General features: G+C 40.0%; 1 protein-coding gene across 5 annotated transcripts in view; it reads right to left on the reverse strand.

Moving 5' to 3' along the window:
• The window catches only part of LOC125278857 (polymeric immunoglobulin receptor-like), a 36,086-nt gene that overhangs the window by 4,302 nt on the left and 14,451 nt on the right, over nucleotides 1-17,333 (reverse strand). For 2 of the 5 annotated variants that reach the window (XM_048208228.1, XM_048208227.1), the window contains 4 exons: nucleotides 8,878-9,033; nucleotides 7,569-7,664; nucleotides 4,580-4,623; nucleotides 2,901-4,472 (listed from right to left, as the gene is read on the reverse strand). The exons of 2 other annotated variants lie outside the window; for them this stretch is intronic. In XM_048208228.1, coding sequence (XP_048064185.1) covers nucleotides 4,146-4,472; nucleotides 4,580-4,623; nucleotides 7,569-7,664; nucleotides 8,878-9,033 — 623 coding nt within the window. In that variant the 3' untranslated portion in view covers nucleotides 2,901-4,145. Of the gene's footprint in view, nucleotides 1-2,900; nucleotides 4,473-4,579; nucleotides 4,624-7,568; nucleotides 7,665-8,877; nucleotides 9,034-17,333 lie in introns of those variants that run through there. One more of the 5 variants, XM_048208229.1, reaches the window with a different exon arrangement.

The following is a 17,333-nucleotide window of genomic DNA, read 5'->3' on the forward strand; positions in this document are numbered from 1 at the left end:
TTTCAGATCCAAATAAAGAGCAGCAATGTTAGAATTACCAGATGAATTCATGAATTCTGTCAAATAATGCATAAATGAATGAAAGCGGGTCACCCTTCTTAATGTCCAGATATTGTGTCATTTTGTTCTCAATATAAACACATTTATCTGTCACTTTGCTGCAACATTTGATATGAGTGTAAATCTTCCATCAGGAGATCAAAAGGTTATTGATGGTGTCTGATATGAGTTAGACGTGTGAACGGCAGTAATTACAGTCAGTGTTGAGTATCGTGATGTTCTGGAGATCGTCACGGGTTTGAGGGTCTCAGTTACTCACCTGTTATAACCTTCAGATCCATTTCAGTGTAGAGATCTGGTCCAACTCTTTCAGTTCCACAATAGTACGTCCCAGAAACCCATTGTTTCAGATCTCTGATGGTCACAGTGAAGACTGCTGATGTTGTGTCGTCATATAGAGAAAATCTATTCTCCTGAACCCATTTATTTTTCTCTTTAGTCTTGATTTTATATGTGCATGTTGACCACTGTCCTTTACAAAAATACTTTGCATTTTCTGTATAATATTTATCATATCCACATGTGATCGTGACTCCTCCTCCTGAATATCCCGTCACTCTCATGGAGATCACCACACCTACAACAAAGTGAGATTCATTTTAAAGTGTCTTTAAAGGTAATTTCACCATGTTAGTTCTAGATAAAGACTTTTGTTCATTATTTAATCTCTGTTCTGCTTCTTCTGATGTGATTGTTGATCAGGACTTGAGTTCAGATTCTTACCAGGAATCATCAGCAGAGTGAAAGTCAAGATGATCTTCATTCTTCTCCCTTAATAAATGATCTTCTCTGTTGTCAGTAGATTCAGTTCTTCTGAAGCTCTCGATGTGTGTTCAGATGAGTTTTGAGTGTTTCTTTCCTGGTTACATGTTCAACATGAGGTGCTGAATGTGACGCCCACTTCCTCTGAGAGAGAGAGGATGCAGTGACCAGTTGATAATAAGCATATTCCTCCTTTAACCTTGATTATATTAGACCCTTTAAAATTGACTCTACATCAGTTGAGCTCATACCATTTAGTTTACCTTTGCCTGATAGCCAGATTGCCATTTTGGCCTGCCTAAACTAAAAATTAAGCATCATGTGGATTTGCTTCTCCTAAAATTCTACATCATTCTTCCAATTGAGATAACGAAGCTTCAAGTCTACCACAGTAAAAAATTAAAATTCATGAAAGACAGTTTCTGTTTGCCCACAGAAAGAACACCCCTCCTCTACCTGTGGATCAAGGTGTGCTCTGTGTCTGTTTGTAGATATTAAACCTTCGAACAAGACTATAAACATAACAACGAGACATGAAACATGACCAAAACCAGAACTAGATGTGACATAATCAATTTAAACTATTTGCACATAATGTTTTTTAAACATATATTCACTCTCATTTGTATTTCTAATATGACAAAAATTCAAAATGTTTCTTGTCTCACATTCAGTTATGAATATCATATAATATTAATCAATTAATGGCAAGTTTTCAATTTAATTTCAGTTTGTTGAGTAGTTTGTACCATGTACCATTTCTAATGATTGAGAAGTTTACAGTGTTTACAGCCCTGCCTTAAAGTAATTCTCATTGACGCTGACTTTCCAAGTCCACAACAGGATTGTGCAACACAAAAATGAGATATTAACACATATTATTCCAAATCATGGCAACCAAAGTGTCTCAGCTGGAAAACACTGCGCTCTCAAGCGCCACCAGCTGGCCGTTTTCAGAAGAGCGCCAGGCATTTTTCAGCTGGCTAAGAATGTTTTGGTGAACATGTTGCCTTTCACACCTGCTGCACTGTGACGTCATGCTCGAGGTATTCACATTTGTTGTATATATTGCTTTACTGGATATGATGGACAGTTATGGTAATATTCTCAATTACAGTGATTTCTGTTTTTTCTGTTTTATGGGTTCATATGCCATCCTAAGGAGTTTCACACAGTTATAAATGCCATACCTCAAAACAAGGTGATATTGGATTCTTTCACACTATTCTGAGAAATTCTCTCTCTCATCCCTATGTTTAGTAACTATTCTATTAGAGATCATGAATGTAACAACATCAGCTTATTAGAAGTGTCTTCATTGATATTCTTCATCCAGATCGGCTCAGACGTCACTATTGTTAAAGATTTTGAGATTTTGAAGGACTTGAAGGAGATTACCTTACTTTTCCAATTTTCCCTACAGTTAAAGAACTTCATTTTAAAATAATAAATGACATATATCCGTCCAAAGAATTCCTGAGGTTAGAATTTTGTGAGAATGACATTGAAACTAATGAGCACATCTTTTTTGACTGTAACTACTCAAAGTTGTTCTGGTCTCAGTTGCACAACAAAATCCTGAATCAACATCCATGTAAACCCCATTAGCTGTATCAAGTTACATTTGGTGTCCTCAAGAAAGACTGTACACAACACTAACCTTTTCAGATTGGCTAAATTCCTCATTCATAAATGTAAAATCAACAATGTTTGTAAAATCTTTGAAGTGACTCCCATGAGTGCAGAATTGTGAGGAATGTTGATCTCAAGTGACGTAATAAATGTCACATTAATTCTGATATGACTGTTCAGACTGAGGTCACAATGCAAAACATCTGACCTCTATTGGATTTAGCTAAGTGACCCATCGAAAATCGACAAAAACAGATCTGAGTCACATTGGAGAACAAGAATCTGATTTGGGCCTCATTTACCTGCAGTCTGCACCTTACTGTATTTAATAGTTTCGTTTCATGTATGATACTGTATGTCCATCAGTTTACACTGTAATGACACTTGCAAACTCGCGCGCAAGCCATGGATTGGTCTGTTTTAAATGAAAAGACGGACAACAGGTGTTTTCTCATGCTGAGAGAAAAGCAGATGTATGAAAATATCATACATAACAAAAATAAATGACAGCAGATGAGATCAGTTCCTGTTCTCTGTTTCTGAGCTCCACAAGATGAGACGTGATGTTACAGGAACATTTAATGATGACAGCATTTAATTAATTTACTTTGAAAATGTAACATTAATTTATATACATTTTTGGTTTTAATACTTGTATTGTTTTTTAAAAATTTTATAAAAGCAATAAGGTACTGGAGGTGTGCTGTATTGTGAATAATTCAAGGCTGAAGGGGTTGTAAGCAATTCACAATACTACAGCACAGCCTCTTGCACCTATTCTTTACCCGATTTAGAAATCAGTGTAATCCATAGTTCTTTGAGATTCTGAGATATCTTTAAATTCTTAAAATTCACAGGTCAAACCATCATTACAGAAAATAGACACACGATTCCAGCTTCTCTTTCGCTCTCTCTCATCTCTCTGACAGCACATTACACACAAACCCTCCTTGTTTCATTTGCTCTGGATGAATATTGTTGGTGTTAGAGAGTCTGAATTTTGGCGTGGGATTGCACGTATGACACCGTGACCCCCACTAGCCCCGTATAGATTATGAAACTCCACAGATTTGTTTTCTTTTTTTCAAATAAATCGGTTTTATCTTGATACTTCTGTGGTATCTGTCATTGTCCATCTGTGATGTCTTGAAGTATATCGATGTAGCATTTGTAATTTGTGATCTGGTAAATACCTCCACATCTTTTAAGGTCTTCAGGTGGTCTTCAGGGTTGATAATGCCCTCCACAGTGTGAAACAATTTCACCTTTACAGAACTGTAGCGATCAAACATGTTGATACTCATTTGATATTCGACAATGTTTTGATCTGTCTGCATCGACACCCTTGTATGCAAACTGAACTGAGCTGGATGATGACATCACTGTTTACTCCAGTGCTGATATAGATAAATTAACTAAATTAATAATTATTCATTCTTACAATGGAATGAATCAATACTGAATTTACTTAAGCTGGACAATGACACAATTTTCTGTGCAGCCAAAATTATATACTAGTTATCACTGTAAAGCTGCTTTGACACAATCTGCATTGTAAAAAGTGCTATTTAAATAAAGGACTTGACTTGACATATCACACCATCTGAACATCTTGTCAATGCAGATAAAAATGTTGTCATCACTGAGGAAGACTAACAAGAAACAAACACAAAAAAAGGTGATAAAAACATTCAGCAATTTATATTCTCTGATGTGGCTCGTGAAGCAGTGAGATGATTGACAGCAGCATATTCACTGTAATCCTGATTATTCCTGATACCGACACTGTCAGGGTCTGATTCCTTGTGGAAATTCACCACTGCGTAATTCAGATCCTCAGCAGATGTGATGCAGCACTGAGAGTCACCAGTGGCTTTCTGAACTATTGTAGAAGAAACAGAAGGGTTTGTGGGTAATTGGGCAGTGGCATATAGAAAGTCAGACGAATCAGAGGGGTTTGTGGGTAATTGTTTGTGAGTGTCTTTAATCTCCTCATAAACACAACCAGTGTGAGAAACCTGAGGAGAGACAGAGAAATTATTTACAGCTCTGAAGATCATCAGGATGGAAGGCATTAGAGATTAATATCATTATGAATAAAAATCAATACAGTAACTGGACTCACCACTTCATGTTCTCCTGGTCCAGTCTGAGATGATGAATCACCACCTGTCAAAAACAAGCATCCTAAATTAATGACATTACTGTATATCACAATTCAACACTGATGTTTTGTGTAAATGTTTTCACACATCATCAAGTGTCTGTATTTTGCTCATGTCTCATTGCAGCCAATAGGTGGTGACAGAAAGTGGGAAAATGTCTCAGGTTATGCATGTAACCATGGTTCCCTGAGAATAGGGAATGAGAGGCGACACTCTATGGTAATACAGATAGGGCTCAAAAAGCTATGCTGTCTTAAAATACTGGCTCAAAAACTCCACAGAGTAGAAACCTCAATACAATTATTCCCAAAACGAGAGGAGACCTAACTATGTTCCACGCTCAGGAGAGCTTACAAGGAGGCTCACAGAGAGCCTACAACTCACAATCACTATCCAAGCAGAGCTCAAAGGAGGGGAAGCCTCAATAAATATAACTCTCTCTCACAGTAATTAAGAAGGCTCACAGAACGCCTGCCAACTTAGCAGACCTTAGCCGCTAAGCTCAAGGGAGCAGAGGCCTCAATAAATGTAACTCTCTCTAGTGAGAGGAGGCCTGACAATGCTTGCAGAAGCCAAGAAGGCAACTCAACATACCTGGCTGAGCTTTAGGAGTGGAGGCATCAGTATGACTACTCTCTGAATTGAGAGGAGACCTAACAACACCCCATTCTTAAGATAACTTGCAAGGAGGCTCACCGAGCCTACTACCCAGGAGGCTTCAATATTCGTAGTGATATTCGTAGTAGCCAAGGAGGCTCACAGAGAGCCTAGCAACTTAAAAAACATACTAAACCAAGCTCTAGGTTTAGAGGTGTCAGCATGACAACTCTTTAAGTAGACAGGAGACCTAACATCACCCCATGCTCAGGACATCTTGCAAGGAGGCACACAGAGGGCCTACAACTCACAATGCTGTCCTAGCGCAATAGCTAAGGAGTCTCACAGCGAACCTAACACTTAACCTCTGACTGCTACAAGAAAGTGCTAGCAAGCTGTACAAAATAAAGTAGCTCGGAAGAGCAAAGGCCTCTAAAAATTACTCTCTACAGTGAGAGGAAGCCAAACAAAACAATGAATAAAAACAGTGACCAAGGAGGCTCGCAGAAAGCCTAAGAACTTACACCATGACCTAACAACTTAGAGCCAGGACGAGCTCTAAGGACAAAGGCCTAAAGGAGGCCTAACTACAATAAAAGCCTGTCAGGGAGGCCAAGAGAGGGCCTATCAACCTGACACTAAAAACATAACTAGGGCTCAGCCCAACCTAAATTCACCAGAGGAGGCTCAAAAAGGAGAGCCTAAACCTTAGCGCTACTGTAAGCAACGTAAAATAAAATAGCAGCTGAGGAGGCTCCAGAGAAGCCTAGTGACTCAGCCAAGATCCTATCAAGGAGGCACACAGAGTACCTAACACTTGATGCCACCCCAGGCAGAGCTTTATGGACGAGCAGTTTCTATAAAGCAGTAGCCAAGGAGGCTCCAAAAGGGAGTCTAACAACTTGAAAACAGCCCAAAAACAGCTTATTGAGGAGGCTTTAAAAAAGCCTAACCTCTGGCATGAGACAACGCACTCAGAGCCAGCCGCTGATGAACCATCAGTAAGTCAGATGTTGTAATAAAAAACAAACCACCAAAAACATCATAGGTCCAGCTTCAGGGCCAGATGTAAAAATGTGTCAGAGTTCCACCTGACATAGTCAGGGAATGGAGGGAAGGAAGGAGTCAGATGTTATTTGGCCTGTTATTTTGGGACCCTAAAACGCTGATCGTATTTACCTTGGATCACTTCCCTCAGATCTTTTCTTCTCCACCTGGCTTAATGCCTCCTCCAACGCTAGCCTTCTGGTCCTGCCTCTGGTCCTGAGACTGGGATGGATCAGACCCCCCCGCAGGCTGAGGCATGAACCTGGACCGGCACAGTATAAAGGTCTTAAAAGAAGCGTAATTTGGCTTTGGCTTTCCGAACTTCCCAACCACTGTCTCAAAGAATGTGCTGAAAAGCTCAGATGGTGAAAGCTGTGCATCGAGAAGAAAGTTTTTCTCTTTCTCCTTCATGTCATCCAGGTTCACCCAAAGATGTCTCTCCGTAGCCACCAGTTTGTTTAGTGGCATGGAGAGCCAAGTCTGTGGTGTAGCACATCTTCTCTACAGCCTCGGGGAGCCCCTGGCCCTGGCCCTGGTCCTGGTTCAGGTCCCTCAGCAGATCAACCTGGTAGGTCTGAAATACAGCCATTGTGTGCAGCGCCACTCCAGCCTGACCTGCTGCCACATATGCACAAAGGTTTAGTAGGCAGAGGTGGAGCCTTCAATGCTGATGCCTTACCCACGAGACATAGCTAGCCAGTGTCTCTTCGGTCGGAGGCATTGATGCATACCCATATTCCCACATTCCCTCAATAGTAGCATAATTCGCCTGAGTGCGATGGATGCAGGCTGAATAGGGCTTTTCCCCAAGATCTCTCCACCTCAGCATGAAGATCTGGGAGAAAGGGAATTCTCGTACGAGCAGGACGATTATGTCCCGACAGGAAATGTTTATCGAGGAGGCTATGAGGGAGCTCGTGCTTCTCATGTTTCCATGGCAGATCAAATCTCACCATAGCGCAGGATATCCAATAACTCGTCATATGCAGGGCAGACGGGCTGAAAGCGCTCAGAAATATCATCGTTCTCATCAGCCTCGTCTTGCTCATCATTGCTCGAAGCCTGGATGCAAACAGCCCCCTCAAGGACTGAGTGTGCATGCTTCTCACCCATGCACATAACCCACATATAGTGTGTGTATTCAGGGGTCAGATAACGCTGACACGGAGGAACACACTGCCTAAAAGACATAGCACTAGTGCTAGCCATAATCACCTTGCTTAGACACGTTCCGAAAGGGAACTGTTTTAAACTGGGTGTAAATGGAGAGTTTGTACATATAAAGTAGTTAAGAATGAGTTTTACCATGAGACTGATGCTTCTTACAGAGAAACAGTAATGAGAGTCCAGCGATGATCAGAACCAGAAGAACCAGAACCAGAGGGACGATCAGAGAAGAGCCTGAAAACACAGGAGAAATAATCAGAGAATCTGATCACTTTAAGCTGAATATCAGATCAGATCATGAGCGTAGCTTGACGTTTAGAGTAGGATTGACCAGACCATGATACTGGATTTTCAGGGTTGCCAGATCTGAGTAACAAAACCTGCCCAATGACCAATCAAAAAATCCCAAAAAGAAGCCTAATGACCAAAAATTCAAATGGGTTTAGTTTTTACATTGTACGTTCATGCATACCATTTAAATAACAATCTTGTCTCACACATGTGCATCAGTTTGTATATAACAGAATGTACCAGATAGTTTGTACTAAATAGACTTTTTGAACCATATATAACAGCAAGTATGTACAAACAGCATATTCTTCACTTAAATAAACATGTTTTCCACAATGGAATGCCAAAGCTGCTGAAATTAATTAATTAATTAATACATATAGAAATAAATGTAAAAAAACAAAAATAAATAAATGTATAAATTAATTAATAAACAAAGAAATGTAAAAAAGTGTATATGTATACCTTTATTGCCTTAATTGTATTTTTCCACATTTATTTTTTCATTTATGTATTTATACATCTATTTATTTCCACATGTATTTATTTATATCTGTATTTATATCTACATTTAATTATTTTCACGTTGATTAATAATTAATTTACCTATTTTACATTATTTATACATTACTATATGTACAAAGAAATGTATAAATAAATAAATGTAGGTATAAATACATATATAAATAAATGTGTGTATAAATAAAAATGTGAATAAATAAATGTATAAATAAAAAAAAATACATGTGGGGAAAATACAATTATACATAAATAAGGAAATAAAAGTTTAAACGTTTAAAGTTTTTATTTTTTACATTTCTTTGTGTATTTATGTATTTATTATTTATTTTACTTTTTTACATTTTTATTTATTTATTTATTTATTTATTTATTTATTTCAGCAGCTTTTCCATTCCATAACGAACCACCAAAATGTAGATTCAACTCAATATGCAAATGAGAATGATTGGGTTATTATTGCTAATTTATAATACACATATACAATATAATTTACATATTATCTATTTAAAATGTATTAAATGTAATAATATTATTTCTTTTAGAGTTGAAAATATTTTTTTGTTTAGTAATATATTTCAGCTATAGGGGGCGTTACACCCATTGATCACATGTTTGTATTTCAGCACAAGATCACCTGATGATGTGTTCAGAGACGCCAGTGATGTAGAAGTTCTGGAAACGCCTGTGAACGGTGAAGATTGGACTGATGAGAAAGAAGCAGCAGATGATGATGATGATGATGATGATGATGATGATGATGATGATGATGATGGAGGTGTTGAAGATGTCCCTGAAAATTTTGTTTTAGATTTTGTTTTAGGAAAAATGAAAATATTAATTTCTAAATTATGCTTTTTCACACCGAGAACTTAAAACTAGAAAAAAAACGGTTGCGCTCCAAATAGACAAGGAATCCGTTTACTCCAGGTGTGTAAAGCCAAGGGAGTTCTTGAAAATGATCAAGAAGGTTGCTGGCCGTGCACTATATCCAATACAGACTAAAGAAGTCCAGCAAATCATTTTTTATTTAATAAATTGCATCGTGCAAAAACTGCAAAGCACTACTTGTTTTTAATTCACATGCACTTTGCACTTTTTGCACGATGCTGACAGAGACACTGTACGTTTCATGAAAAGTTATATGAATGGAAATAAACAAATAACTTTAACTAACAATATTAAAGTGGTCACATTTAAATAATGAAATGAATTTAAATGTGACCACTTTAATATTTTTGTCACCACGGGTACCGTCACGGTTTGCGGCGGGAAATTCATTTCTGTTCTTGACCGCTAAGTGGTGCTATATCCATAGATTTTCACATGTTATGGAGTGGACGTATCACAGCTTGATTTCATGAGTAGCAGTCATGTGGAGATTAAAATAATACTATCAATAAGATTTTTAAAAATCACATACATAACCACATATAGTAAATGTACGCATTCACGTAAGCATTTGCTGTTTAGAATGAATTCAAACGGTACAGTAAATGTCAAAATTGTTTACTTTTTCATGGACTGTGCTTTAATGCAGTAGGCTACTAATATTTTATTTATTTCTTAATAGGCCTATGTATTATGTTGTTGTTGTTGTTTTTTATAAAAGTAAATAATCGAAATGTGAATTATATATGGCAGCTACACATTTGCATGGGGGGGTATTAAGAATGATAGCGTATTTTCCCTAATAGACTACATGAATGAGTAGGCTTTGCATGGGAGTTTTAACAGCGGCGAAACAATAAGCTAATGGGCAGCGTTACAACCAAGCGGAAACCTCCCCCAGTTTCTCTTGAAGCCAATACAGAAATGACTTAAACTGCAATTCATCGACTGGCCTCTAGGGACAAGCTCCAAAAGACAGCAGAATCTCATTAAGCCCCATGTTATAATGCCCAACTTTATAGTAAAAAAAAAAAAAAAAATGTTTATAGCCTGGTACAAATCGTGGTTTTGGTCTGCAAAGCTAATTTTGCTCTTCATGACAACTGTGAGGGGGATTAATTTTTTTATAACTCATCTATTTAAATTATATTAAGCCTTAAAATTCTGCATAATTAAGGGCGTGGTCACTTGAGTGACAGGTGGATTGCCGCTGCAGTCACCACTAGCCGTTTGTCTGCTGCTGCTGAACTTGGCATCTCTGCCGTGTTTGTGCTTTTTCCCCGATTATTTCATACATTTATCAAATGGCTTGCTGTGCAGTTATGTGGTCGAGGCAGATGTACGTCTGTGTACGTGTACACACATGCAGAAGATGAACAGAACACACGTTGTTGGATCGTGTTGGCATTGGCTAAAAGTTTTGTCCATCAGATTTACTACAATGACAATGGCTGGAGAATATGCCTCTCTCAAGACAACACAAAATCCAACAGCACTGCTTGGATATTATAACTAAATCTGCTACACTATTTTGAAAATATACTTTAGACATGGGCTTATTTGTTTGTAAGAGTGTAAGAATGTATATGATCGTATTCAGTTTTACAACAATTTCTTGAAAAAAAATAATAGAGAGCAGATCGTTGGCATAAGTCGGAAGACTAGATGAGTATAAACCAGAAAATGAATCCTGGTCTGCGTATATTGAACAAGTGGAACTTTTCATGATTGCAAATGACGTGGATGATAGGAAACAAATAGCGACTTTGCTTAGTGTTGTGGGATCATCCATGTATGGATTACTGTGGAATCTGGTTCAGCCTGAAAAGCCAAAGGATAAAACATTTGAAGAAATTGTGAATATTCTTCAGGCTCATTTTAAACCAAAGCTATTTATAATAGCTGAACGTTTCCGATTTCAGTGCTGTGTCCAAAATCCCCATGAAACTGTGTCCCAGTATGTTGCTGAACTCAAACAATGTGCGTTGAAATATGACTTTGGTGGAAGTTTGGATGAGGCTCTATGTGATCTCTTAAAGTAAATGAAAAGACTGTTCATCACCAGAGACAATTATGCTACCGTTGTAAAGGCAAAAGCCACAATGCTCAGTGCTAAATGTCACAAATGTTGAAAGATTGGGCATATAAAGAAAGCATGCAAAGTTAAAAGGAAGCCACATCTCAACAATAAATCTGCTGAACAACCGAACAAGCTCAAAGTTACAGCCTATATATATGCTGAACAATAGTGATACTGTGAAACAGCCATTCTCTGTGAATTTTACTGTGAATCAGCGAGATTTATTGATGGAAATTGATAGAGGTGCAGCTGTAAGCATCATTTCGCAAAAAGTGTATAAACAGTCATTCGCCCATTTGCCACTGGAGGGAGTTAGAGTGAAGTTAAAGACCTACACCAGTGAATGCATTCCAGTATTAGGTCAATTCACAGCTACTGTGCAATATGAGGATCAAATAAACGAGTTACCATTAATTGTAGTAGAAGGAACTGGCTCCAGATAGTTAAGCTGAATTGGACAGTAATTCAATATGTGAGTCAAACTAAGCAGCCTGTGTCTATCCAAGAAGTGCTTGACAAGTACAGTGAAGTCTTTAAGAATGAGCTGGGCACTCTAAAGGACATTAAAGCTACTATTTCAGTGAAACCAGATGTTCCACCTAAGTTTTATAAAAGTCATCCTCTACCCTTTGCTATGAAAGAACGTGTTGAGAAGGAAATTGATCGACTGGAAAAAGCCAGCATTATATCTCTAGTAAAATACAGTGAGTGGGCCGTTCCAGTTGTTCCTGTTATAAACAAAGATTCCACGATTTGTTTATGCAGAGGCTACAAGTTTACTGTTAATCAAGCTACTAATACTGAAGTGTATCCCTTGCCAAGAATTGAGGAAGTGTTAGTCACTCTGAGTGAAGGGAAGTTGTTTTGCAAGACTGACTTAGCTCAGGCATTTCAACAGGTCTTACTGGATGATGATTCTAAGTATACAACGAGCACACACGAGGGATTATATGTGTATAATCGTCTAGATTTTGCCATCAGTTCAACCCCTTCCATTTTTCAACAGATTATGGAAACTTTGATGGAAGATCTGAAAATTAATGTTTATTTGGATGATTTGTTGATCATGGGTCAAGATGAGCAAGAACATCTGGCAAACCTCTGCAAAGTCTTACAGCGTCTAGAAGACTCAGGTCAAAGAGTAAAGAAATGTAAGTGTGGGTGGGGACAAACACAAGCTGAATACCTGGGTCACATGATTGATGAAAAAGGGGTGTGTCCAACAAAAGACAAGGTGAGAGCTATTCAAGATCCACCAGCACCTTCAAATGTGAAGGAACTGCAAGCGTTTTTAGGCCTGGTAAATTATTATGGGCGTTTTGAACCACATCAGAGCACCGTGTGGGTACCATTGTATAGACCAGTGGTTCTCAAACTTTTTAGCGTGGAGTACCCCCTGAAGGGATTCCCATCCTTCTGCGTACCCCCTCTCTTCCACTTTGCCTGCAGTCACACCTTTACCATTAAGGGAAAATATTTGCCCCCTAAATTGATTTTCCAGTGCATATTTTTACGTTTATGAATAACTTTATAAAATAAATAATGTTTTAAATAAAAAATGTTTAATAGAGAAATATGCAATGATGGTAAAACGAAGTGATACTTTTAAATATTAAACTAAAACTGCCAGTAGGTGGCAGCAAGTCACTGTTTTTATGAGTGAGTCATTGAGTCATTCATTCAGTAACGAAGCAAGTGGCTATGAATGAATCATTGAATCATTGACTCTCACGATTGACTCTCACGATAAATATTGACAGTACTGTGTTTAAAATGTACGTTTTGTTTTTTGACCTGTTGTATAATAATGTCACATTTGCAGTCATGTGGATATTTGGGTACAATTGCATTCTTCCTCGTTATCATCATTAAATACAAGAACTCACACAAGGTATGTTTTTGAATCGAAGAAAGTTTGAGTCTTAAACTGATATAAATCCACTATCTGTGTCTATATTTGTTCTTCATGCAAGTGCTAAATCCCCACTTTTACAAAAGTGCATTGTCGAGAACGGCAGTAATATAGCGCGATTTAAGGCAACAGACTGCACGCAATCTATCATATGCATGCTGCTTGTGTGGATGCAGTCATTTTAGACTGCAAAACATGAGGTAAATGTAATGGATTTACGGCATTTTTGCCAGCTATAAATACATGCTCGGTTTTAATATTATTTTAAAGTATGGTAGAGTTAAATTAACTACTCCGCATTTTGTTCGCGTACCCCCTTTTGTCACCTCACGTACCCCAGTTTGAGAAACACTGGTATACTGTAGACTGTTGAAAGCTAGGGGGAAAAAGAACAATGTGTGTTGAACAGGTGTAAAGAACTGCTGACTAGTGACAAAGTGTTAATACATTATGATCCACAACTGCCTTTGACTTTAGCATGTGATGCCACAGCTAACGGAATTGGTGCATAGACCAATAGTGACACTGTTTGGTGAACATAAGCATTTCCCATTGATGGCTGCCACTTGCATTCAGCGGTGGGCTATAATTTTGTCAGCAGATGATTACCACATCATTTATCATAAGGCAGAAAATCATGGAAATGCTGATCACAAATTCCTTTACTTGAAATGACAGATGTTGGAACAGAAGCCATATCAGCGAATATCAACACTCTTCTGACTAACCATCTACAAGAAGCTCCTCAAACGCAGCACAGATTGCCAGAGTGACAAGAACAGACGAAGAACTTTTGAAAGTTTTCTGTTATCTTATGGAAGGTTGGCCAATTGAAGTGTTCTAGGATTTGAAATTGTTCTATGCAAAAACAGATGAACTGTCGGTGGAACAGGGATGTGCGCTATAGGGCACACAAGTGATTGTACCAATTTTAAAAAATTCACTCATGACACCCTGGCATTGTTAAAATGAAAGCTCTGACTCGCAAATATGTGTGGTGGCCAAAATTGATATGGATGTAGAGAGAGTTTGCAAGGAGTGTGAAATCTGTCAACAAGAACAAAGAATGCCAAGTCAAGTCCCTCAAGGTACGTGTTCTGATATCGGACACTGTGTATAGACGGCATGGTGATCAACTGAGATCACACAGTTCTGCCTCAGAGACTGCAGTGCCACAGAATGAAAAAGAGACTGCTCAATACACTGAAACCAATGATCAAGATTCTGGATTTGCTGGAACATCAGGTACATGTGAGTCTGAAGTAGCATTAAAATCAACAGAACACCTGGTTTCAAGTCCAGTGGGTTTGCGACATTCTAAATGGACTATTAAGTACCACAGCGTTTCAGAGACATGTTTAACTTTAATGGGGGAGGTAATGTAGTTGTAACGAGGCAGCAGACTCGGGGAGATCCATATACAGCTTTATTAAACAATCGTAGTCGTACAGGCAATGGTCAGATAACGGCAACAGGTGTAACGCAGGCAAGACAGAAATCAATAACAATACCAGGCAGATAGTCAGGGCAGGCGGCAGGTTGAACAGGGTAATCCGTGAGACAGGCAGTAATAAACAAGGCAGGCGGCAGACAGGAATCAGAGTGAGTAGGCAGTCCAAGGACAAACAGAGGATATCGATAGACAGGGTAAACGCTCAGAAATGTATGCTCGGCAAAACAAGACTTCGCGAAGCATGATGGGGTAATGGAGTCTTAAATAGTCCAGATAATGCACAACAGGTGGTGGGTAATCAGCCCAGGTACGTGGTGTGGGATTTGTAGTTCAGAGAACAGTCAATATTCCGGTGACGGCGCCCTCAGGTGGCGATCAGAGGGAGCCACAGAGACCGTTTCTGTGACAGAGCCCCCTCCCTGCGAGCGGCTCCTGAAGCGAGGAGCCTGGCGACGCCGAGGTCTTCCACGAGGCCGGGGGGCCGGACGCTTCGGATGGGTCCTGTGGAAATCCATGATGAGATTTGGATCTAGTATGTCATCAGCATTGACCCAGGACCTCTCCTCCGGGCCAAACCCCTCCCAATCGACCAGATACTGCAGAACACGACCCCGGCGTCTGGAATCTAGGAGTTCGTTGACTTGATAGGCCTCCTCGCCCTCAACGATGATAGGAGGGGTTCTCTGGTCACCGGTCCCCTCTAGGTTCTCACCTGCTCTCGAACCACCTGCGGGCTTAAGCAAAGAAACATGGAAGGTGGGTGAGATACGATATTCAGGTGGTAAGTCTAAACGGTAAGAAACTGGAGTGATTTGTCTTGAGATTTTGAATGGACCCACGTACCTGGGACTAAGTTTTTTGCAGGGTAGACGGAGACGAAGATCCCGGGTTGAGAGCCAAACCATCTGGCCAGGTCTGTAGTCAGGTGGCGGTCGGCGACCACGATCGGCCTGTTCCTTGGTTCGCCGTACTGCCCTCTGCAGGTGAACGTGAGCCTCATTCCAGACCTCCTCGCTACGTTGTAGCCAATGATCCACAGCAGGTAAGTCAGTGGGTTCCCCGGTCCATGGGAAGAGAGGAGGTTGAAAGCCTAGGATGCACTTGAATGGGGTGACGCCTGTGGCAGGTTTGTGAAGTGAGTTTTGAGCGTATTCGGCCCAGAACAGATATCTACTCCAATCCGACTGGTTCTGGTGACAGTAGGAGCGTAAATACCGAATGAGTTCTTGATTGAGCCTCTCAGCTTGCCCGTTGGACTGTGGATGGTACCCAGAGGTGAGGCTGATATTGACGTTGAGCCTCTGGAAGAATGAGGACCAGAGTCTGGAGGTGAACTGAGGTCCACGGTCAGAAACTATATCCTCGGGCAGGCCATAGAAACGAAAGACATAATTACAGAGAGGTTCAGCAGTTTCCATGGCAGTGGGCAGTTTGGACAGGGGAATGAAACCTTGGAAAAGCGATCGATCACAGTGAGTATGGTGGTATGTCCCTGGGAATTGGGTAGGTCGGTGATGAAGTCTATGGCAATGTGTGACCAAGGGCGCTGTGGAATCGGTAGAGGTTGAAGAAGGCCTGCTGGCGAGTGCCGGAGGGTTTTCGTGGTCTGACAGGTGGTGCAGTTCTGAATGTAAGTGATGATGTCAGAAGACAGGGTTGGCCACCAGAAACGGTTGGTTACAAGTTGTGTGGTCGCGGCTATGCCTGGATGTCCTGCACTGGGTTAATTATGAACCTCCTGAATCACTCGCTGACGGAGAGCAGCAGGAACATAAGTGAGTGAAGCTGGACACTCTGCCGGAGAAGGCTCCTCCCATTGAGCCTCAGTTATCTCGGACATGACGTCCCACAGTACAGGTGCGAGCACAATTGTAGAGGGTAGAATGGGTTCACAGGATGGTGGGGTGAGACTGGATTCAAACTGCCGTGACAGAGCGTCAGCCTTTGTGTTCTTGGTGCCAGGTCGGTAAGTAACATTGAATTGAAATCGAGTGAAAAACAGGGCCCATCTGGCTTGACGATGATTGAGGCGCTTGGCGGACCTCAGGTACTCCAAGTTGCGGTGGTCTGTCAGGACGGTGAAGGGATGCTTACTTCCCTCCAGCTAGTGCCGCCAGTGCTCCATGGCCGCCTTCATGGCCAACAGTTCACGGTTCCCGACATCGTAATTCTGTTCTGGAGGGGTAAGTTTACGTGAGTAGAAAGCACAGGGAAATAACTTGGGAGGACTGCCTTGTCTCTGTGATAGTATCACTCCAATACCAGTGCTAGAAGCATCCACCTCCACAATGAATTCCTTTTCAGGATCTGGGTGATGCAGAATGGGCGCAGAGGTAAACAGTTCTTTTAACCTTTGGTGGTGGAAAAAGGCGTAGTGTATTGGGATAATGTGTATTATTATTATTCACTAATTCATGAGTTGCATTCATTGGTTCCTATATGCCTAGGAGCTAGTATTTAAGTCATGTGATGTTATGTGTGATATGACATATGTATGATGTGAACCTGAGCATCAGTAAAGCATGGCTGATGGCATTTGTTGGTTGTTTGCCTCGTTAATACACAATTTTTTGATATAGACTAATAACACACAGTTTATGTTTTATGGGGAAAACCTAACACAACATAGCCTAAAATAATTGTTATTTATAATAAAACTTCACTCGTTCATATTTTTATCATCTTCTTAATTTTACACCCCATTTTACACCCTGGTTGTGATTTCGTGACAAGAGTGACGTCACTGGGTTGTATATA

This window comes from Megalobrama amblycephala, linkage group LG11 (assembly GCF_018812025.1).
Source record: "Megalobrama amblycephala isolate DHTTF-2021 linkage group LG11, ASM1881202v1, whole genome shotgun sequence".
Taxonomy (NCBI): domain Eukaryota; kingdom Metazoa; phylum Chordata; class Actinopteri; order Cypriniformes; family Xenocyprididae; genus Megalobrama; species Megalobrama amblycephala.